The sequence below is a fragment of the Haliotis cracherodii genome, unplaced genomic scaffold, assembly GCF_022045235.1.
Source record: "Haliotis cracherodii isolate W230 unplaced genomic scaffold, xgHalCrac1.p SCAF_1, whole genome shotgun sequence".
Lineage (NCBI taxonomy): Eukaryota > Metazoa > Mollusca > Gastropoda > Lepetellida > Haliotidae > Haliotis > Haliotis cracherodii.
This window is the reverse complement of record NW_027266264.1, coordinates 50,916,360-50,941,217: the sequence shown is the minus strand read 5'-3', so window position 1 is coordinate 50,941,217 and position 24,858 is coordinate 50,916,360. Positions and strand designations below refer to the sequence as shown.

At 40.8% G+C, this 24,858-nt stretch overlaps 1 protein-coding gene across 1 annotated transcript in view; it reads right to left on the bottom strand.

The window, feature by feature from the left end:
* Positions 1-24,858, bottom strand: part of LOC139479059 (uncharacterized) — a 103,889-nt gene that overhangs the window by 40,798 nt on the left and 38,233 nt on the right. The window contains exons 26-46 of the mRNA XM_071261813.1: positions 24,376-24,473; positions 23,846-23,993; positions 23,421-23,656; positions 22,933-22,986; positions 21,681-22,366; positions 20,923-21,065; positions 20,108-20,205; positions 19,578-19,725; positions 19,153-19,388; positions 18,665-18,718; positions 17,413-18,098; positions 16,655-16,797; positions 15,840-15,937; positions 14,560-14,707; positions 14,135-14,370; positions 13,647-13,700; positions 8,127-8,812; positions 6,683-6,825; positions 5,700-5,797; positions 5,292-5,439; positions 1,340-1,572 (exon numbers count right to left, since the gene is read on the bottom strand). Of these exons, the coding sequence (XP_071117914.1) occupies positions 1,340-1,572; positions 5,292-5,439; positions 5,700-5,797; positions 6,683-6,825; positions 8,127-8,812; positions 13,647-13,700; positions 14,135-14,370; positions 14,560-14,707; positions 15,840-15,937; positions 16,655-16,797; positions 17,413-18,098; positions 18,665-18,718; positions 19,153-19,388; positions 19,578-19,725; positions 20,108-20,205; positions 20,923-21,065; positions 21,681-22,366; positions 22,933-22,986; positions 23,421-23,656; positions 23,846-23,993; positions 24,376-24,473 (4,574 nt within the window). The remainder of the gene's footprint in view (positions 1-1,339; positions 1,573-5,291; positions 5,440-5,699; positions 5,798-6,682; positions 6,826-8,126; positions 8,813-13,646; positions 13,701-14,134; positions 14,371-14,559; positions 14,708-15,839; positions 15,938-16,654; positions 16,798-17,412; positions 18,099-18,664; positions 18,719-19,152; positions 19,389-19,577; positions 19,726-20,107; positions 20,206-20,922; positions 21,066-21,680; positions 22,367-22,932; positions 22,987-23,420; positions 23,657-23,845; positions 23,994-24,375; positions 24,474-24,858) is intronic.

Below are 24,858 nucleotides of genomic sequence, written 5' to 3'. Positions count from 1 at the left end.
AGGAAGATGCTGAGCTCCAGGTAACCATGACAAACTCCAAATTGAGACAATTAGGAATATCTAGGATAATTTGGTCTAAAATAAGTAAATTTAAAAAACCCTCTAATAATAACTATTAGCATGACTGACAGTATCGAATGTTACTCTGTATAATATGACAACAAATCACACTGCTACTATATAAAAAACATTGCTAACTAAAACCAGCGTGTCAAAGTTGATTTATCCAGTCTATGTACTGGTGCTGTATTTTGGCACACTTGTAATACAGTTAATTGAATGGCTTGATTTGGAGCAAAATATTGTCATGATTCCACCAAACTCGGTGGTCTGAGGCAAGCGGAATAACAATATCAGTCAGTGTTAGAAACCACAGGGGTCCTGGAGGTCTTTTCCTATGGCATTTATACAATATCTAAGGACCCTTTAAATCTTTAACTCTTAATATTAGGGTTATCTAGATAAGGAAGGTAAAGTTGTCTTATTTTGCATGCATATTTTTATGAAGGTAAAGTTAATGAGGTTTGTATTGTATAAAGGAATGTTATCTTCAGGTGCTCATTTTGTATTGGTTATTCTTTCCCTGTTGACAGATACAGTATCAATTTCAAATACCCCGCAGGGAATGCCGAACTCTTACCAATGCCACTACAATGATATGATTATATTATCCCAAAACTGAACACCTACCAAATCCAGTTTAGCAAACATACCTGATCACATCTGATTGTAATGCGACCAACTCAGTGGTCTGGTGGTAGAGCATCCACCCGGAGAACGGAAGGTCCAGGTTTGATCCCTGGCCTCATCATACCAAAAGATGTTAAAAGATGGTACTTGTTGTTACCCTGCCTGTCGATTGTCATTAAGGGGCTAAAAGAAGGACTGGTTGGCTTGGAGCCAGTATACTGTGTCTGAACGGGGTATTCATGCTAAACTGTATCAATGTTGCACAGTGGGCAAGCACATTAAAATCAGCATCACTGCGGACTAGTACAAGCAGCCACACACAAACACATGCATGCACGTCGCTTTATAAGTACAATGATCTTGCACGCAATGTCAAACCCCTTTTAACCCCTCACCTGATTGTAATGCAAGGATGATAACTCTGTTAAGATGTCTGTGAAACAGTTCGCTGGCCAAAAGACATGAAGACATGTTAGATACCGATACTAGTAAATGGGCACAGTTTATGCCAGTGAGATATATTTGTTGTTAACCGGTGCCTGATGTGAAGTACCCTGCTGGCACTGGGTACACAGGCTCACACACAGGTACATCCCATCATGTACCCCTGAAGACTGGTCGACGATTAACTCACAGTATGATTTCTTACCTCGGACAATGAAGTTGTATGACTGCCATGGTATTAAGGTGCCGGGAGGCACAGTGAGAGATCCGTCACTGCCAACCACAGCATTTGGAGCCCATGAGCTGACTGGGAGGCCCTCCAAGCCGTTCCGCTCAACCCTCCACGAGTAAGTGACTGTTCCAAAACAGTCAAGGCAGCTCACTTCGAAGGAAAGAGCGTCTGTATGCTCATATGTCCCACCACACCCACTTACACAGCTGAAACATAGATACAAGGCCACTGACAGAGCTGAAACATAGGTACAAGGCTACTGACACAGTTGAAACATAGATACAAGGCCACTGACACAGTTGAAACATGGATACAAGGCTACAGACACAGTTGAAACATAGATACAAGGCTACAGACACAGTTGAAACATAGATACAAGGCTACAGACACAGTTGAAACATAGATACAAGGCTACAGACACAGTTGAAACATAGATACAAGGCTACAGACACAGCTGAAACATAGATACAAGGCTACAGACACAGCTGAAACAAAGATATAAGGCTACAGACACAGTTGAAACATAGATACAAGGCTACAGACACAGTTGAAACATAGATACAAGGCTACAGACACAGTTGAAACATAGATACAAGGCTACAGACACAGTTGAAACATAGATACAAGGCTACAGACACAGTTGAAACATAGATACAAGGCTACAGACACAGTTGAAACATAGATACAAGGCTACAGACACAGCTGAAACAAAGATATAAGGCTACAGACACAGTTGAAACATAGATACAAGGCTACAGACATAGTTGAAACATAGGTACAAGGCTACAGACACAGTTGAAACATAGATACAAGGCTACTGACACAGTTGAAACATAGATACAAGGCTACAGACACAGTTGAAACATAGATACAAGGCTACTGACACAGTTGAAACATAGATACAAGGCTACTGACACAGCTGAAACATAGATACAAGGCTACTGACACAGTTGAAACATAGATACAAGGTGGGTGAGTGGGGTGAGTCGGGTTTAACGCCGCTTTTAACAGTATTCCAGTTATATCGCGGCGTGTCAGCTTAGTGTGGGAGGAATGCCCGAAGTGATGCAGGTCTTAGACGTTTACCACTTTGGTGAAACCAACGAGCACGGGTATGGTGCTGACAAACCTAGAAACATAATCGGGGCGAACCGGGATTCGAACCCACAATCATAGGTTTCTGGCGTGCCCAAGGGACACAACTCTGCACAGCGAATCGCGGCGCCTTAGACGACTGGGCCACCCGTGCCCCCCATAGATACAAGGCTACAGATACAGCTGAAACATAGATACAAGGCTACAGACACAGCTGAAACATAGATACAAGGCTACAGACATAGTTGAAACATAGGTACAAGGCTACAGACACAGCTGAAACATAGATACATGGCTACAGACACAGTTGAAACATAGATACAAGGCTACAGACACAGTTGAAACATAGATACAAGGCTACAGACACAGCTGAAACATAGATACAAGGCTACAGACACAGCTGAAACATAGATACAAGGCTACAGACACAGTTGAAACATAGATACAAGGCTACAGACACAGCTGAAACATAGATACAAGGCTACAGACACAGCTGAAACATAGATACAAGGCTACAGACACAGCTGAAACATAGATACAAGGCTACAGACACAGTTGAAACATAGATACAAGGCTACAGACACAGTTGAAACATAGATACAAGGCTACAGACACAGTTGAAACATAGATACAAGGCTACAGACACAGTTGAAACATAGATACAAGGCTACTGACACAGTTGAAACATAGATACAAGGCTACAGACACAGTTGAAACATAGATACAAGGCTACAGACACAGCTGAAACATAGATACAAGGCTACAGACACAGCTGAAACATAGATACAAGGCTACAGACACAGCTGAAACATAGATACAAGGCTACAGACACAGTTGAAACATAGATACAAGGCTACAGACACAGCTGAAACATAGATACAAGGCTACTGACTCAGTTGAAACATAGATACAAGGCTACAGACACAGTTGAAACATAGATACAAGGCTACAGACACAGCTGAAACATAGATACAAAGACTACGGACACAGTTGAAACATAGATACAAAGACTGCGGAGATAAGAAAATACACATATATCAAAATCAAACTTTGCACTGCTTCTCTTTTGTTCCCTAAATTAGAAAAGAATCCATGCAATAGTTTCCAAGTCATAGATTGCACATATGTTTAAGTTAAAAAAAAATGAAAATAGCTGTACTTTCTCAGAAAATTGAAATATTGAAAACAAACTTTGCACTATTGGTATAGAAAGTGTTCACCAATTTTGAAAAGAATCTTTTTGGATGTTTTCAAGTTGTAGGTCGCACAAAAAAATGTCCTTGGAAGAATGGAGACTGAATTCCTTGACATAACTATACTGAGAGGCATTAGAAACGCATACTCAATTTTAAGATATAATTTTTTAAGAACATATGAGGTCCGTTTACATTTTACCTTGTTGACATTGTCTATTGTTTGTTATGACTGTAAACATGTCATGTGGGTTGCAAACTTTAACTGTTTCTGGAAACGAAGCCAATCACCAAAACGCAACACACCACTTGGAATGCTGCTATCGATGCACATTTTGTGAAAGGCATGATGCACGTGCAAACCTCAAAGGTAGGCCCTATAAATGCACACAATAACATTTTGCCATCACTTGCCTACACAATGCCACGGTTAACGCAAGATCAGCATAATGAAGCAATGGGGTTGTTAAATGCTGGTCGTACCTAAGAGCAAGTTGCTGCTCATTTCCATTGCCATCAAACGACAATATCGAGATTACATGAGCGGTTGAGAACCACAGGCAGCGTAAGGGACCGTCCTCAACCAGGTGCACCGCCTGTGACGTCACAGAGACAAGATTGTCAAATTGTAAACAGCCATCTCAGAAATCGCTTCACGTCTGCCAGGTAAAGGGCATCATCAGTGACCGTACAGTGCGTCGTCGTCTTGCTGCCAGGAATTTGAGGTGTCGACAACCCTACTGTGGACAAATCGTGACTCGGCAGCCATGAGCAGCTGGTGGAGGTAATCTCGATGGTACAGATTGGAGACAAGTTTTTTTTTCTGATGAATCACGTTTCACAGTCAGCTACCCTGATGGACGTTTAGTGTATACCGACGCCAACATGAACGATTTACACAACCATGTGTTATTGAACGTGATCGGTTAGGAGGTGGAGGTGTTATGGTTTGGGAAGCAATCAATGCAAATTTCCGCTCGGATCTTGTTGTTATTCAGGGGAACCTTAATGCCAGACGTTACATCGACAACGTTCTACAGCCTGTTCTGCTGCCAATACTGACTCAACGTGGTTTACGTCGCCATGTCTTTCAACATGCAAGGCCTCACACTGCCAGGATAACAAATGCCTTCTTGCAACAGAACAACGTTAATGTGTTGGACTGGCCTTCAAGGTCCCCAGATTTGAACCCTATAGAACATTTGTGGGATGAACTTGGCCGCCGTGTCCGACGTCAACAAAATCCTCCACAGACGGTTCCACAACTGACTCAAGCTCTTCTCCATCATTGGAGACGTATTCCTCAGGCTGCAATTCGTCTACTGTGTCTCTCAATGCCTCGCCGGCTTCAAGCATGCATTGCTGCACAAGGAGGACACACACCTTATTGACACCACTCGCCTTTGATGTCATTTACATAGACATTAATTCTGTGTAATCTTTAATTAGTCATTTGTATATTTCATTTCAGTAAAAAATTATTTACACTTAAATTTGAGTATGCGTTATTTGTGCCTCTCAGTATATATACCCTCTCACTTTTAGGACGGCGGTATAATAAAGAGAATTCTCTGGAATCCAGTATTTTTCAATAGAAAGGATTCTAATGAGCAACTACTTCCCCCTCGGATACAAACCTGATGTTGAAATGCAGACTGACAACACCGCTGACCACCACCAGGACAGTGTGGTTGCTGCCGGTCACATTGTCCGAGTCTAGGGTCACAGTGAAGGAGTAGTTCTGACCTGCAGTCAAATGTCGGCCTTCAATTGTCAGTACTGGTTCTGAACAGAAAGCAAACATGGTGTATTACTAATGTGTTTTAATATTTATTTCACGCCTCAAACATTTTGGGCATAATAGCGTGTTTTTCAATTTAATATTGTTTCAATTTCTTTACATTCTAAATCGACATCTTGAAAAAAAGATACACTTTTCTAATTTCATAAGTGATCTGACCTTGAAAACAGGATAATTTATCCTGAAAAACTACTTAATATTCACACTTGTCACCAGAGTCTAAACATTGTTTGGCACATCCTACCTGTGAAAGGAATTATTTGAGTGTCATTTCCGACAGCAGGCCACATCTTAGGCACACAGTCACATGGCTGACCGTCCATTTGGCAATGCCAGGAATACCTGAAGTAAAGCAGTCGCAGATCAAGCCATCACTGAAATATCTTCGACATACACAATTAGGAGATCAACATACTGTTTTCAATGTAGAGCTAGGTAACCTGCACTAAATGGAATTTGCGTAATGTGAGGTTTCAAATGTTATTTTTAGCGTGGTCGATCAGAATTTATGGAACAACCCAAAAAAGCCTTTAAATACGATATGGTGCTTTATAGGCTCAAGCAGTTTGTTTACACTGTAATACTTCACTTAAACACATGACAGGTCCTGAAAGCATGTAGCAAGGCAACTTTGTAAGCTATAATGAGATGGGCACCCAAAACATTTCTAAGCAAGCTTTGCAAAGGTTTCGTTCTACACCGCACGTCACTATTATGACGTCATATCGCTCAATGTGACGTAAAAGATATCATGCCACAGTTGAATATAGAAAACACCTAATAGGTGTCTCTGGTGTCCTCAAAACTTGAAATACATTCTTTATGTAGATTTCTATCATGTTTTCTGCATGATATCCATTGCCACACATCCTTTGGATATTGTAGTAACCACAACTTTACATTTTGTAGCCTATAATTTGTGCATATACATTAGTACATTAGTAGTATGTCTTTCGTAAATCAGTGAGGTAGCCTTGTTTATGTATTGACACAATCACACACACTGCTAATGAGTGTCCAAAGAAAGAAGTGAAAAGAAGGACAGGAAGACCATCTTTCTAAGACGTGATAAATGACACTGTACATGCTGGAGCTTCAACTTACGTTACCTCTCTATATCTTTCACATATAGTTTGTGTTTTCTTATTCAGGTGAAATAAGTAATCAACCAAAAGTGATGCATCTTCACATACTGTGTTTGACAAAGTTGTGTACAAAGAACAATACCTGATTGTAGTGGGAAGGCCCACGTTGGGGTTGTAGCTGGCACTGGCATTAAGGACAAGGGGGAGATTTCTATCATGGGCCAGATGTGTGACGCTGGGGGACATCACGACAACAAGGGGCTCATTTACAACCTGCAGAAAACCCTGGAATGAAGAAAATTCAAAGTAATTACGCCATCAATATTCAACTTACATTAGGAAGCAATCAAACAGAAAGCCATCAACATTCAACTTATATCATGAAAGAAACAGGAAGCCATCAACATTCAACTCACATCAGGAAGCTAACAGACAGGAATTAAGCCAGGAACATTCAACTTACATTACGAAGCAAACAGGATGCCATGAACATTCAACTTACATTGCGAAGCTAACAGACAGGATGCCATGAACATTCAACTTACATTAGGAAGCTAACAGACAGGAAGCCATCAACATTCATCTTACATTACGAGTGAGTGAGTAGCACACCAGAAATCAGCTGCACACCATGTACCCATGTGGGGAATCAAACCTGGGTCTTCAGTGTGACAATCGAGAAAAAACTGCAACGGTAACCATTTGGCGGCCCCACCACCCCACTTACATTACGAAGCAAACAGCCAGGAAGCCATCAACATTCAACTTAAATTACGAAGCAAACAGCCAGGAAGCCATCAACATTCAACTTACATAATGAAGCAAACAGACAGGAAGCCATTAACATTCAACTTACATAATGAAGCAAACAGCCAGGTAGCCATCAACATTCAACTTACATTACGAAGCAAACAGCCAGGAAGTCATCAACATTCAACTTACATAATGAAGCAAACAGACAGGAAGCCATCAACATTCAACTTACATAATGAAGCAAACAGACAGGAAGCCATTAACATTCAACTTACATAATGAAGCAAACAGCCAGGAAGCCATCAACATTCAACTTACATTACGAAGCAAACAGCCAGGAAGCCATCAACATTCAACTTACATTACGAAGCAAACAGCCAGGAAGTCATCAACATTCAACTTACATAATGAAGCAAACAGACAGGAAGCCATCAACATTCAACTTAAATAATGAAGGAAACAGGAAGCCATCAACATTCAACTTACATTAGGAAGCTAACAGACAGGAAGCCATCAATATTCAACTTACTTTAGCAAACAGGAAGCCATCAACATTCAAGTTACATTACAAAGCAAATAAGCAGGGAGTCATCAGCATTCAATGACATTCACATGACAAGCTACTTTCCAATGTTGAGAAAAAGTTTGGCAACATTTGAACATTATGGTCTGGTACTTTGCTTCTGATGTTCAATCACATTAACAGGTTCATCAGGTCTAGCTTATTTGAAAGAATTACTAGCAGCCATGTAAAAACAATCATGGCTATCTTAACAGTCCTCCATACAGAATATACAAAGAAACATGCATTTTGTGACAAGAAAACTACTCACATACAGAGTTCTGCTGCCCACAGAGGAATGGGAGTCATGATTTTCATAGCTCACGCCTACTCTGTAATAACCCTGAGGTAAAGCCCCTGCAGGGATGTAAAGAATCTCACTGTTCCCAATGCCAGCAGCCAAGGTGACAGATTCAAAATCTTCCTCCCTATAACACATGCTGGTATCCTCCTCTTTGTAAGACACCACTGTCCAGTGGTAGTTCTGGAAGGTCAACACACAGGACTCTGTTCCGTACAGACTTAAGTACAAATCACTGCTTCTAAAGTACACTGGGGCAGCTTGAATACTTCTGGATGCTCCATTCACAAAGATGTCATTAGTACACTGTCCCACATCAATCTTCTCATACACTACATCCAGTGATGTTAGGGACTGGCTGGGTGTGGGGCTAGCTGTTGATGCATTGATGATGAAGTTGCCAGCCCTTCCCAAATGTGTCCCAAACAAGGCATATGTCAGTCCCTCTGTGGATGAAGACAGCAGAAAGGTAGAAAGAGGGTAGCTACTTCTGACTGCTGGTGTAAGAGTCTGAAGGCTGGGGATGCAGGAGTCCTGTCCACCAATGTCCACCGACACTGAAGAGGAGGAATCATTGACCAGCAGCAGGAATGTTATGTAGCTGTCTACAGGGACTGAGGTGGTGTTGCTGTTGGACGTTATGTACACTTTGTCCTCTGGAATGAAAATATCATGCCAATATGGATGCTATGAGATCATAATCAATGTGGGAAAACATTTATTTCTTTAGTTTTGAGACATACGCCCACACATCCCCTAAAACTTACAGAGCTTTGCGAAAAGAACAAACAAATCATACAACCATTACATCAATGCTAATGAAACAGCAAAACAGAAGTTGTGGAACCCAACCAACACACAATGCAAGGACATGTTTCGAACCGGCGTGACCTTCCTTGTATTTCACAGGGATAGAAATTAGCACTATCTGGCTGGCGAGTCTGGACCAGTTTGCTAATGTTAAAGGTATCCTAAGGGATACATCTTCAATTCCTGCCTGTCTGGGAAAGTGAATGTTGTTTTGTGATGTGTTCAGCATTATTCCAGGCAGTCTTGGTCAGGTAAACAAGTGGTTGATAGCATCAACAATTAACTCAGGGGATGGTGATACCCTACCAACAAGGTTATACTGTAACCCCTCCATATCAAGTCAGCTCTGGGGACCTACCCTGCCCTGGTACCCCACTGGGTACATGCCAAGATGGCACTGATCGACACCTACCCCTGACTGGCATCATGTGGAAAGCAGACCCCTCAGATGAAGCATTGGTTAGGGCTGAAATAAAAGTTTCATTAATAGATAATTAACAAACATGTGTCACAGTTTCTCTGATAAACAGGATAAATACACTGATAAAGTTTCATATATTTAGTCAACGAGAGTTTGGTTTAACACAGCCTTACATAGTATTTCACTTATTTTGGGGTTATGAGAGCAGGGAGGAAAGCCTGAAGTGATCCAGGCCTAACATATATTCCACTTTTGTAGAACTCAAGGTTACAGGATCAGGGAGAATCTGGGATTCAAACTCGTGATCCTAGCTTTCTGGCATGCCAAAGTGAGGCAGGGAATTGCAGCACCTTAGCTTAGGAGTCACATGTGTCCCTTAGTCAGCATGAACATGTTTGACATGAAGCTTTACACATCTCTTGTGAGACTACATTGAATAATATGTTGCCTGTTCCAACATCAACAGATACTGTTTTCACCTGTGACGCTGATGTTGTAGAGCTCAAATGGGTTGAAGAAGTGTCCAGGTAAAGTCAGTGTTGTTTTGTCGCTGTTCAACACAGCATGACCCTCCCACATCTGAGGAGGCAGCACCCCGACTTGGCCTTTGTGTATGTCCCATGTGTAGCTGACACTGCCCAGTCCGTCACAGTCAGTGCAGGTTACTGTCAGGGTCACAGGCTCTGTAGAATCGTCCCCACACCCTGATGTACAGCTGAAGTGGAAATGAATATATTTTCCAACAAATCTGCAGACAACCCACCAGAAATAGTAGACCTATTAAATGTTTACAGTGCTAAAGCTTATTTTGTTGTATTAGTCAATCTCAGCTTAACATGAAACATGGTACGTTTGTGCATGCCATTATTCAATGACAACCCATTAGTGGCACATCTGTACTTACTTGATCTCCAGTTGCATGCTGACAACACCGCTGACCGCCACCAGGACAGTGTGGTTGCTGCCGGTCACATCGTCCGAGTCTAAGGCCACAGTGAAGGAGTAGTTCTGACCTGCAGTCAAATATCGTCCATTCATCCCCAGTACTGATTCTGAACAGAAAGCAAACAGGATGTATTACAAATGTGTATTAATATTTATTTCACGCCTCACACCTTTTGGGCATGATTGTTAATATACTCTGAGAAAAGCTGTTTTCTTTTTTAATCAAATAATGTTATAATTTCAATATTTCCTAAATTGAAATCTTGAACAAAACTACACCTCCTTATGGCTGGGAAAATCTGCAAACAATGTAGTTTATCATGCCATCTTAGGTTCCAGATCTGAAGAGGAGAATTTTCAGAGCCTTTCTGGAAGACAACAAGTTTATAAGTGATGTGACTTTGAAAATTGGGTAATTTATCCTGAAAAAAATACTACTAAATATTTAAACTTGTCACCAAAGTATAAACAATGTTTATCACATCTTACCTGTGAGAGGAATTATTTGAGTGTCATTTCCGACAGCAGGCCACATCTTAGGCACACAGTCACATGGCTGACCGTCCATTTGGCAATGCCAGGAATACCTGAAGTAAAACAGTCGCAGATCAAGCCATCACTGAAATATCTTTGGCATACCCAATTAGTATATAAACATACTGTTTTCAATGTAGAGCTAGGTTACCTGTAGATTTAACAGCACTAAATGGAATTTGGAATCAAAAGCGCAGTGTGAGGTTTCAAATGTTAAATTTAGTGCGGTCGATCAGAATTTATGGAATAACTGACAACAGCCATACAAAATACAAAATAAACATAACTGAAATATCTTAAGCATACAGAATTAATTTCATACAGATTTAAATTCAGATTAATATGTAAAGGGAGTTCAAAGGAATTCTACCAAAAGTAAAAATGTCTCTTCAAAATATCAGATGTGAAAGTAAACATCAGAATAATAATTTCACCACAAGATGCAGACACTGAATAAGGGTTACTTAACGCTTCTTGCCATTAGTAGTTTGTCTTTCGTAAATCAGTGAGGTAGCCTTGTTTATGTATTGACACAATCACACACACTGCTAATGAGTGTCCAAAGAAAGAAGTGAAAAGAAGGACAGGAAGGCCATCTTTCTAAGACGTGATAAATGACACTGTACATGCTGGAGCTTCAACTTACGTTACCTCTCTATATCTTTCACATATAGTTTGTGTTTTCTTATTCAGGTGAAATAAGTAATCAACCAAAAGTGATGCATCTTCACATAGCTGTGTTTGACAAAGTTGTGTACAAAGAACAATACCTGATTGTAGTGGGAAGGCCCACGTTGGGGTTGTAGCTGGCACTGGCATTAAGGACAAGGGGGAGATTTCTATCATGGGCCAGATGTGTGACGCTGGGGGACATCACGACAACAAGGGGCTCATTAACAAACTGCAGAAAACCCTGGAATGAAGAAAATTCAAAGCAATTACGCCATCAATATTCAACTTACATTAGGAAGCAATCAAACAGAAAGCCATCAACATTCAACTTATATCATGAAAGAAACAGGAAGCCATCAACATTCAACTCACATCAGGAAGCTAACAGACAGGAATTAAGCCAGGAACATTCAACTTACATTGCAAAGCAAACAGGATGCCATCAACATTCAACTTACATTAGGAAGCTAACAGACAGGATGCCATCAACATTCAACTTACATTAGGAAGCTAACAGACAGGAAGCCATCATCATTCAACTTACATTAGGAAGCTAACAGACAGGAAGCCATCAACATTCAAGTTACATTACAAAGCAAATAAGCAGGGAGTCATCAGCATTCAATGACATTCACATGACAAGCTACTTTCCAATGTTGAGAAAAAGTTTGGCAACATTTGAACATTATGGTCTGGTACTTTGCTTCTGATGTTCAATCACATTAACAGGTTCATCAGGTCTAGCTTATTTGAAAGAATTACTAGCAGCCATGTAAAAACAATCATGGCTATCTTAACAGTCCTCCATACAGAATATACAAAGAAACATGCATTTTGTGACAAGAAAACTACTCACATACAGAGTTCTGCTGCCCACAGAGGAATGGGAGTCATGATTTTCATAGCTCACGCCTACTCTGTAATAACCCTGAGGTAAAGCCCCTGCAGGGATGTAAAGAATCTCACTGTTCCCAATGCCAGCAGGCAAGGTGACAGATTCAAAATCTTCCTCCCTATAACACATGCTGGTATCCTCCTCTTTGTAAGACACCACTGTCCAGTGGTAGTTCTGGAAGGTCAACACACAGGACTCTGTTCCGTACAGAATTAAGTACAAATCACTGCTTCTAAAGTACACTGGGGCAGCTTGAATACTTCTGGATGCTCCATTCACAAAGATGTCATTAGTACACTGTCCCACATCAATCTTCTCATACACTACATCCAGTGATGTTAGGGACTGGCTGGGTGTGGGGCTAGCTGTTGATGCATTGATGATGAAGTTGCCAGCCCTTCCCAAATGTGTCCCAAACAAGGCATATGTCAGTCCCTCTGTGGATGAAGACAGCAGAAAGGTAGAAAGAGGGTAGCTACTTCTGACTGCTGGTGTAAGAGTCTGAAGGCTGGGGATGCAGGAGTCCTGTCCACCAATGTCCACCGACACTGAAGAGGAGGAATCATTGACCAGCAGCAGGAATGTTATGTAGCTGTCTACAGGGACTGAGGTGGTGTTGCTGTTGGACGTTATGTACACTTTGTCCTCTGGAATGAAAATATCATGCCAATATGGATGCTATGAGATCATAATCAATGTGGGAAAACATTTATTTCTTTAGTTTTGAGACATACGCCCACACATCCCCTAAAACTTACAGAGCTTTGCGAAAAGAACAAACAAATCATACAACCATTACATCAATGCTAATGAAACAGCAAAACAGAAGTTGTGGAACCCAACCAACACACAATGCAAGGACATGTTTCGAACCGGCGTGACCTTCCTTGTATTTCACAGGGATAGAAATTAGCACTATCTGGCTGGCGAGTCTGGACCAGTTTGCTAATGTTAAAGGTATCCTAAGGGATACATCTTCAATTCCTGCCTGTCTGGGAAAGTGAATGTTGTTTTGTGATGTGTTCAGCATTATTCCAGGCAGTCTTGGTCAGGTAAACAAGTGGTTGATAGCATCAACAATTAACTCAGGGGATGGTGATACCCTACCAACAAGGTTATACTGTAACCCCTCCATATCAAGTCAGCTCTGGGGACCTACCCTGCCCTGGTACCCCACTGGGTACATGCCAAGATGGCACTGATCGACACCTACCCCTGACTGGCATCATGTGGAAAGCAGACCCCTCAGATGAAGCATTGGTTAGGGCTGAAATAAAAGTTTCATTAATAGATAATTAACAAACATGTGTCACAGTTTCTCTGATAAACAGGATAAATACACTGATAAAGTTTCATATATTTAGTCAACGAGAGTTTGGTTTAACACAGCCTTACATAGTATTTCACTTATTTTGGGGTTATGAGAGCAGGGAGGAAAGCCTGAAGTGATCCAGGCCTAACATATATTCCACTTTTGTAGAACTCAAGGTTACAGGATCAGGGAGAATCTGGGATTCAAACTCGTGATCCTAGCTTTCTGGCATGCCAAAGTGAGGCAGGGAATTGCAGCACCTTAGCTTAGGAGTCACATGTGTCCCTTAGTCAGCATGAACATGTTTGACATGAAGCTTTACACATCTCTTGTGAGACTACATTGAATAATATGTTGCCTGTTCCAACATCAACAGATACTGTTTTCACCTGTGACGCTGATGTTGTAGAGCTCAAATGGGTTGAAGAAGTGTCCAGGTAAAGTCAGTGTTGTTTTGTCGCTGTTCAACACAGCATGACCCTCCCACATCTGAGGAGGCAGCACCCCGACTTGGCCTTTGTGTATGTCCCATGTGTAGCTGACACTGCCCAGTCCGTCACAGTCAGTGCAGGTTACTGTCAGGGTCACAGGCTCTGTAGAATCGTCCCCACACCCTGATGTACAGCTGAAGTGGAAATGAATATATTTTCCAACAAATCTGCAGACAACCCACCAGAAATAGTAGACCTATTAAATGTTTACAGTGCTAAAGCTTATTTTGTTGTATTAGTCAATCTCAGCTTAACATGAAACATGGTACGTTTGTGCATGCCATTATTCAATGACAACCCATTAGTGGCACATCTGTACTTACTTGATCTCCAGTTGCATGCTGACAACACCGCTGACCGCCACCAGGACAGTGTGGTTGCTGCCGGTCACATCGTCCGAGTCTAAGGCCACAGTGAAGGAGTAGTTCTGACCTGCAGTCAAATATCGTCCATTCATCCCCAGTACTGATTCTGAACAGAAAGCAAACAGGATGTATTACAAATGTGTATTAATATTTATTTCACGCCTCACACCTTTTGGGCATGATTGTTAATATACTCTGAGAAAAGCTGTTTTCTTTTTTAATCAAATAATGTTATAATTTCAATATTTCCTAAATTGAAATCTTGAACAAAACTACACCTCCTTATGGCTGGGAAAATCTGCAAACAATGTAGTTTATCATGCCATCTTAGGTTCCAGATCTGAAGAGGAGAATTTTCAGAGCCTTTCTGGAAGACAACAAGTTTATAAGTGATGTGACTTTGAAAATTGGGTAATTTATCCTGAAAAACTACTAAATATTTAAACTTGTCACCAAAGTATAAATATAGAATACTAAACGAGCTCCCGTGTAATACCAATTTTATGAAACGAATGAATAGTTCTGGTATCTGACGAGCGAAAGCGAGTCAGATACCACAACTATTCACGAGTTTCATAAAATTGGTTTTACACGGGAGCGAGTTTAGTATTTTATTTATTACTGGCCATTTATAACGTTTTTAGAATTATACTGTTGAGTGTGAATAGGCTGACACCTACACGATACACGGCATAATCCAACTGAGTATAACACAGTAATACTTCAAATACGTCAAAAGTTGAAACGTATGAATTTAATACCATCCAACGGTCCACCTTTAGAATTCAGGCGTCCGTTCCACAAAATTATCGTAGCGTTAAGGTTATTGCAACTCATATACTTTAACTTAGACCAACGACTGTCGTTGCGCTACCGTACGATCGCCTTGTGGAACGGGGCCTTGCACCTCAAAGTTTACAATCACGTCACAATACCCGATGACGTAATTTGTGGAATTTTGTTGCAAGATCCTTCGGCGAAACAATGCCATGTGACGTCAGCCTAGCAACAAGGTTGCTGGGGTCATCGAGCTCCTCTCAGTGATCTATCATCTCCACACACAACGTCGTTGAATAAGCCAAGGGATGTTGAGAGCTTTCAATATTTGTTCGTGAAACGTGTTCCGAGAGTACATAAGCACGCGTTTTGGTATTACACAATGTGTAATACCGCTGTATGTTTATTAAACGGGTGATCTCTTCACGGGCAAGTAATAAACAATGTTTATCACATCTTACCTGTGAGAGGAATTATTTGAGTGTCATTTCCGACAGCAGGCCACATCTTAGGCACACAGTCACATGGCTGACCGTCCATTTGGCAATGCCAGGAATACCTGAAGTAAAACAGTCGCAGATCAAGCCATCACTGAAATATCTTTGGCATACCCAATTAGTATATAAACATACTGTTTTCAATGTAGAGCTAGGTTACCTGTAGATTTAACAGCACTAAATGGAATTTGGAATCAAAAGCGCAGTGTGAGGTTTCAAATGTTAAATTTAGTGCGGTCGATCAGAATTTATGGAATAACTGACAACAGCCATACAAAATACAAAATAAACATAACTGAAATATCTTAAGCATACAGAATTAATTTCATACAGATTTAAATTCAGATTAATATGTAAAGGGAGTTCAAAGGAATTCTACCAAAAGTAAAAATGTCTCTTCAAAATATCAGATGTGAAAGTAAACATCAGAATAATAATTTCACCACAAGATGCAGACACTGAATAAGGGTTACTTAACGCTTCTTGCCATTAGTAGTTTGTCTTTCGTAAATCAGTGAGGTAGCCTTGTTTATGTATTGACACAATCACACACACTGCTAATGAGTGTCCAAAGAAAGAAGTGAAAAGAAGGACAGGAAGGCCATCTTTCTAAGACGTGATAAATGACACTGTACATGCTGGAGCTTCAACTTACGTTACCTCTCTATATCTTTCACATATAGTTTGTGTTTTCTTATTCAGGTGAAATAAGTAATCAACCAAAAGTGATGCATCTTCACATAGCTGTGTTTGACAAAGTTGTGTACAAAGAACAATACCTGATTGTAGTGGGAAGGCCCACGTTGGGGTTGTAGCTGGCACTGGCATTAAGGACAAGGGGGAGATTTCTATCATGGGCCAGATGTGTGACGCTGGGGGACATCACGACAACAAGGGGCTCATTAACAAACTGCAGAAAACCCTGGAATGAAGAAAATTCAAAGCAATTACGCCATCAATATTCAACTTACATTAGGAAGCAATCAAACAGAAACCCATCAACATTCAACTTATATCATGAAAGAAACAGGAAGCCATCAACATTCAACTCACATCAGGAAGCTAACAGACAGGAATTAAGCCAGGAACATTCAACTTACATTGCAAAGCAAACAGGATGCCATCAACATTCAACTTACATTAGGAAGCTAACAGAGAGGATGCCATCAACATTCAACTTACATTAGGAAGCTAACAGACAGGAAGCCATCATCATTCAACTTACATTAGGAAGCTAACAGACAGGAAGCCATCAACATTCAAGTTACATTACAAAGCAAATAAGCAGGGAGTCATCAGCATTCAATGACATTCACATGACAAGCTACTTTCCAATGTTGAGAAAAAGTTTGGCAACATTTGAACATTATGGTCTGGTACTTTGCTTCTGATGTTCAATCACATTAACAGGTTCATCAGGTCTAGCTTATTTGAAAGAATTACTAGCAGCCATGTAAAAACAATCATGGCTATCTTAACAGTCCTCCATACAGAATATACAAAGAAACATGCATTTTGTGACAAGAAAACTACTCACATACAGAGTTCTGCTGCCCACAGAGGAATGGGAGTCATGATTTTCATAGCTCACGCCTACTCTGTAATAACCCTGAGGTAAAGCCCCTGCAGGGATGTAAAGAATCTCACTGTTCCCAATGCCAGCAGGCAAGGTGACAGATTCAAAATCTTCCTCCCTATAACACATGCTGGTATCCTCCTCTTTGTAAGACACCACTGTCCAGTGGTAGTTCTGGAAGGTCAACACACAGGACTCTGTTCCGTACAGAATTAAGTACAAATCACTGCTTCTAAAGTACACTGGGGCAGCTTGAATACTTCTGGATGCTCCATTCACAAAGATGTCATTAGTACACTGTCCCACATCAATCTTCTCATACACTACATCCAGTGATGTTAGGGACTGGCTGGGTGTGGGGCTAGCTGTTGATGCATTGATGATGAAGTTGCCAGCCCTTCCCAAATGTGTCCCAAACAAGGCATATGTCAGTCCCTCTGTGGATGAAGACAGCAGAAAGGTAGAAAGAGGGTAGCTACTTCTGACTGCTGGTGTAAGAGTCTGAAGGCTGGGGATGCAGGAGTCCTGTCCACCAATGTCCACCGACACTGAAGAGGAGGAATCATTGACCAGCAGCAGGAATGTTATGTAGCTGTCTACAGGGACTGAGGTGGTGTTGCTGTTGGACGTTATGTACACTTTGTCCTCTGGAATGAAAATATCATGCCAATATGGATGCTATGAGATCATAATCAATGTGGGAAAACATTTATTTCTTTAGTTTTGAGACATACGCCCACACATCCCCTAAAACTTACAGAGCTTTGCGAAAAGAACAAACAAATCATACAACCATTACATCAATGCTAATGAAACAGCAAAACAGAAGTTGTGGAACCCAACCAACACACAATGCAAGGACATGTTTCGAACCGGCGTGACCTTCCTTGTATTTCACAGGGATAGAAATTAGCACTATCTGGCTGGCGAGTCTGGACCAGTTTGCTAATGTTAAAGGTATCCTAAGGGATACATCTTCAATTCCTGCCTGTCTGGGAAAGTGAATGTTGTTTTGTGATGTGTTCAGCATTATTCCAGGCAGTCTTGGTCAGGTAAACAAGTGGTTGATAGCATCAACAATTAACTCAGGGGATGGTGATACCCTACCAACAAGGTTATACTGTAACCACTCCATATCAAGTCAGCTCTGGGGACCTACCCTGCCCTGGTACCCCACTGGGTACATGCCAAGATGGCACTGATCGACACCTACCCCTGACTGGCATCATGTGGAAAGCAGACCCCTCAGATGAAGCATTGGTTAGGGCTGAAATAAAAGTTTCATTAATAGATAATTAACAAACATGTGTCACAGTTTCTCTGATAAACAGGATAAATACACTGATAAAGTTTCATATATTTAGTCAACGAGAGTTTGGTTTAACACAGCCTTACATAGTATTTCACTTATTTTGGGGTTATGAGAGCAGGGAGGAAAGCCTGAAGTGATCCAGGCCTAACATATATTCCACTTTTGTAGAACTCAAGGTTACAGGATCAGGGAGAATCTGGGATTCAAACTCGTGATCCTAGCTTTCTGGCATGCCAAAGTGAGGCAGGGAATTGCAGCACCTTAGCTTAGGAGTCACATGTGTCCCTTAGTCAGCATGAACATGTTTGACATGAAGCTTTACACATCTCTTGTGAGACTACATTGAATAATATGTTGCCTGTTCCAACATCAACAGATACTGTTTTCACCTGTGACGCTGATGTTGTAGAGCTCAAATGGGTTGAAGAAGTGTCCAGGTAAAGTCAGTGTTGTTTTGTCGCTGTTCAACACAGCATGACCCTCCCACATCTGAGGAGGCAGCACCCCGACTTGGCCTTTGTGTATGTCCCATGTGTAGCTGACACTGCCCAGTCCGTCACAGTCAGTGCAGGTTACTGTCAGGGTCACAGGCTCTGTAGAATCGTCCCCACACCCTGATGTACAGCTGAAGTGGAAATGAATATATTTTCCAACAAATCTGCAGACAACCCACCAGAAATAGTAGACCTATTAAATGTTTACAGTGCTAAAGCTTATTTTGTTGTATTAGTCAATCTCAGCTTAACATGAAACATGGTACGTTTGTGCATGCCATTATTCAATGACAACCCATTAGTGGCACATCTGTACTTACTTGATCTCCAGTTGCATGCTGACAACACCGCTGACCGCCACCAGGACAGTGTGGTTGCTGCCGGTCACATCGTCCGAGTCTAAGGCCACAGTGAAGGAGTAGTTCTGACCTGCAGTCAAATATCGTCCATTCATCCCCAGTACTGATTCTGAACAGAAAGCAAACAGGATGTATTACAAATGTGTATTAATATTTATTTCACGCCTCACACCTTTTGGGCATGATTGTTAATATACTCTGAGAAAAGCTGTTTTCTTTTTTAATCAAATAATGTTATAATTTCAATATTTCCTAAATTGAAATCTTGAACAAAACTACACCTCCTTATGGCTGGGAAAATCTGCAAACAATGTAGTTTATCATGCCATCTTAGGTTCCAGATCTGAAGAGGAGAATTTTCAGAGCCTTTCTGGAAGACAACAAGTTTATAAGTGATGTGACTTTGAAAATTGGGTAATTTATCCTGAAAAAAATACTACTAAATATTTAAACTTGTCACCAAAGTATAAACAATGTTTATCACATCTTACCTGTGAGAGGAATTATTTGAGTGTCATTTCCGACAGCAGGCCACATCTTAGGCACACAGTCACATGGCTGACCGTCCATTTGGCAATGCCAGGAATACCTGAAGTAAAACAGTCGCAGATCAAGCCATCACTGAAATATCTTTGGCATACCCAATTAGTATATAAACATACTGTTTTCAATGTAGAGCTAGGTTACCTGTAGATTTAACAGCACTAAATGGAATTTGGAATCAAAAGCGCAGTGTGAGGTTTCAAATGTTAAATTTAGTGCGGTCGATCAGAATTTATGGAATAACTGACAACAGCCATACAAAATACAAAATAAACATAACTGAAATATCTTAAGCATACAGAATTAATTTCATACAGATTTAAATTCAGATTAATATGTAAAGGGAGTTCAAAGGAATTCTACCAAAAGTAAAAATGTCTCTTCAAAATATCAGATGTGAAAGTAAACATCAGAATAATAATTTCACCACAAGATGCAGACACTGAATAAGGGTTACTTAACGCTTCTTGCCATTAGTAGTTTGTCTTTCGTAAATCAGTGAGGTAGCCTTGTTTATGTATTGACACAATCACACACACTGCTAATGAGTGTCCAAAGAAAGAAGTGAAAAGAAGGACAGGAAGGCCATCTTTCTAAGACGTGATAAATGACACTGTACATGCTGGAGCTTCAACTTACGTTACCTCTCTATATCTTTCACATATAGTTTGTGTTTTCTTATTCAGGTGAAATAAGTAATCAACCAAAAGTGATGCATCTTCACATAGCTGTGTTTGACAAAGTTGTGTACAAAGAACAATACCTGATTGTAGTGGGAAGGCCCACGTTGGGGTTGTAGCTGGCACTGGCATTAAGGACAAGGGGGAGATTTCTATCATGGGCCAGATGTGTGACGCTGGGGGACATCACGACAACAAGGGGCTCATTAACAAACTGCAGAAAACCCTGGAATGAAGAAAATTCAAAGCAATTACGCCATCAATATTCAACTTACATTAGGAAGCAATCAAACAGAAAGCCATCAACATTCAACTTATATCATGAAAGAAACAGGAAGCCATCAACATTCAACTCACATCAGGAAGCTAACAGACAGGAATTAAGCCAGGAACATTCAACTTACATTGCAAAGCAAACAGGATGCCATCAACATTCAACTTACATTAGGAAGCTAACAGACAGGATGCCATCAACATTCAACTTACATTAGGAAGCTAACAGACAGGAAGCCATCATCATTCAACTTACATTAGGAAGCTAACAGACAGGAAGCCATCAACATTCAAGTTACATTACAAAGCAAATAAGCAGGGAGTCATCAGCATTCAATGACATTCACATGACAAGCTACTTTCCAATGTTGAGAAAAAGTTTGGCAACATTTGAACATTATGGTCTGGTACTTTGCTTCTGATGTTCAATCACATTAACAGGTTCATCAGGTCTAGCTTATTTGAAAGAATTACTAGCAGCCATGTAAAAACAATCATGGCTATCTTAACAGTCCTCCATACAGAATATACAAAGAAACATGCATTTTGTGACAAGAAAACTACTCACATACAGAGTTCTGCTGCCCACAGAGGAATGGGAGTCATGATTTTCATAGCTCACGCCTACTCTGTAATAACCCTGAGGTAAAGCCCCTGCAGGGATGTAAAGAATCTCACTGTTCCCAATGCCAGCAGGCAAGGTGACAGATTCAAAATCTTCCTCCCTATAACACATGCTGGTATCCTCCTCTTTGTAAGACACCACTGTCCAGTGGTAGTTCTGGAAGGTCAACACACAGGACTCTGTTCCGTACAGAATTAAGTACAAATCACTGCTTCTAAAGTACACTGGGGCAGCTTGAATACTTCTGGATGCTCCATTCACAAAGATGTCATTAGTACACTGTCCCACATCAATCTTCTCATACACTACATCCAGTGATGTTAGGGACTGGCTGGGTGTGGGGCTAGCTGTTGATGCATTGATGATGAAGTTGCCAGCCCTTCCCAAATGTGTCCCAAACAAGGCATATGTCAGTCCCTCTGTGGATGAAGACAGCAGAAAGGTAGAAAGAGGGTAGCTACTTCTGACTGCTGGTGTAAGAGTCTGAAGGCTGGGGATGCAGGAGTCCTGTCCACCAATGTCCACCGACACTGAAGAGGAGGAATCATTGACCAGCAGCAGGAATGTTATGTAGCTGTCTACAGGGACTGAGGTGGTGTTGCTGTTGGACGTTATGTACACTTTGTCCTCTGGAATGAAAATATCATGCCAATATGGATGCTATGAGATCATAATCAATGTGGGAAAACATTTATTTCTTTAGTTTTGAGACATACGCCCACACATCCCCTAAAACTTACAGAGCTTTGCGAAAAGAACAAACAAATCATACAACCATTACATCAATGCTAATGAAACAGCAAAACAGAAGTTGTGGAACCCAACCAACACACAATGCAAGGACATGTTTCGAACCGGCGTGACCTTCCTTGTATTTCACAGGGATAGAAATTAGCACTATCTGGCTGGCGAGTCTGGACCAGTTTGCTAATGTTAAAGGTATCCTAAGGGATACATCTTCAATTCCTGCCTGTCTGGGAAAGTGAATGTTGTTTTGTGATGTGTTCAGCATTATTCCAGGCAGTCTTGGTCAGGTAAACAAGTGGTTGATAGCATCAACAATTAACTCAGGGGATGGTGATACCCTACCAACAAGGTTATACTGTAACCCCTCCATATCAAGTCAGCTCTGGGGACCTACCCTGCCCTGGTACCCCACTGGGTACATGCCAAGATGGCACTGATCGACACCTACCCCTGACTGGCATCATGTGGAAAGCAGACCCCTCAGATGAAGCATTGGTTAGGGCTGAAATAAAAGTTTCATTAATAGATAATTAACAAACATGTGTCACAGTTTCTCTGATAAACAGGATAAATACACTGATAAAGTTTCATATATTTAGTCAACGAGAGTTTGGTTTAACACAGCCTTACATAGTATTTCACTTATTTTGGGGTTATGAGAGCAGGGAGGAAAGCCTGAAGTGATCCAGGCCTAACATATATTCCACTTTTGTAGAACTCAAGGTTACAGGATCAGGGAGAATCTGGGATTCAAACTCGTGATCCTAGCTTTCTGGCATGCCAAAGTGAGGCAGGGAATTGCAGCACCTTAGCTTAGGAGTCACATGTGTCCCTTAGTCAGCATGAACATGTTTGACATGAAGCTTTACACATCTCTTGTGAGACTACATTGAATAATATGTTGCCTGTTCCAACATCAACAGATACTGTTTTCACCTGTGACGCTGATGTTGTAGAGCTCAAATGGGTTGAAGAAGTGTCCAGGTAAAGTCAGTGTTGTTTTGTCGCTGTTCAACACAGCATGACCCTCCCACATCTGAGGAGGCAGCACCCCGACTTGGCCTTTGTGTATGTCCCATGTGTAGCTGACACTGCCCAGTCCGTCACAGTCAGTGCAGGTTACTGTCAGGGTCACAGGCTCTGTAGAATCGTCTCCACACCCTGATGTACAGCTGAAGTGGAAATGAATATATTTTCCAACAAATCTGCAGACAACCCACCAGAAATAGTAGACCTATTAAATGTTTACAGTGCTAAAGCTTATTTTGTTGTATTAGTCAATCTCAGCTTAACATGAAACATGGTACGTTTGTGCATGCCATTATTCAATGACAACCCATTAGTGGCACATCTGTACTTACTTGATCTCCAGTTGCATGCTGACAACACCGCTGACCGCCACCAGGACAGTGTGGTTGCTGCCGGTCACATCGTCCGAGTCTAAGGCCACAGTGAAGGAGTAGTTCTGACCTGCAGTCAAATATCGTCCATTCATCCCCAGTACTGATTCTGAACAGAAAGCAAACAGGATGTATTACAAATGTGTATTAATATTTATTTCACGCCTCACACCTTTTGGGCATGATTGTTAATATACTCTGAGAAAAGCTGTTTTCTTTTTTAATCAAATAATGTTATAATTTCAATATTTCCTAAATTGAAATCTTGAACAAAACTACACCTCCTTATGGCTGGGAAAATCTGCAAACAATGTAGTTTATCATGCCATCTTAGGTTCCAGATCTGAAGAGGAGAATTTTCAGAGCCTTTCTGGAAGACAACAAGTTTATAAGTGATGTGACTTTGAAAATTGGGTAATTTATCCTGAAAAAAATACTACTAAATATTTAAACTTGTCACCAAAGTATAAACAATGTTTATCACATCTTACCTGTGAGAGGAATTATTTGAGTGTCATTTCCGACAGCAGGCCACATCTTAGGCACACAGTCACATGGCTGACCGTCCATTTGGCAATGCCAGGAATACCTGAAGTAAAACAGTCGCAGATCAAGCCATCACTGAAATATCTTTGGCATACCCAATTAGTATATAAACATACTGTTTTCAATGTAGAGCTAGGTTACCTGTAGATTTAACAGCACTAAATGGAATTTGGAATCAAAAGCGCAGTGTGAGGTTTCAAATGTTAAATTTAGTGCGGTCGATCAGAATTTATGGAATAACTGACAACAGCCATACAAAATACAAAATAAACATAACTGAAATATCTTAAGCATACAGAATTAATTTCATACAGATTTAAATTCAGATTAATATGTAAAGGGAGTTCAAAGGAATTCTACCAAAAGTAAAAATGTCTCTTCAAAATATCAGATGTGAAAGTAAACATCAGAATAATAATTTCACCACA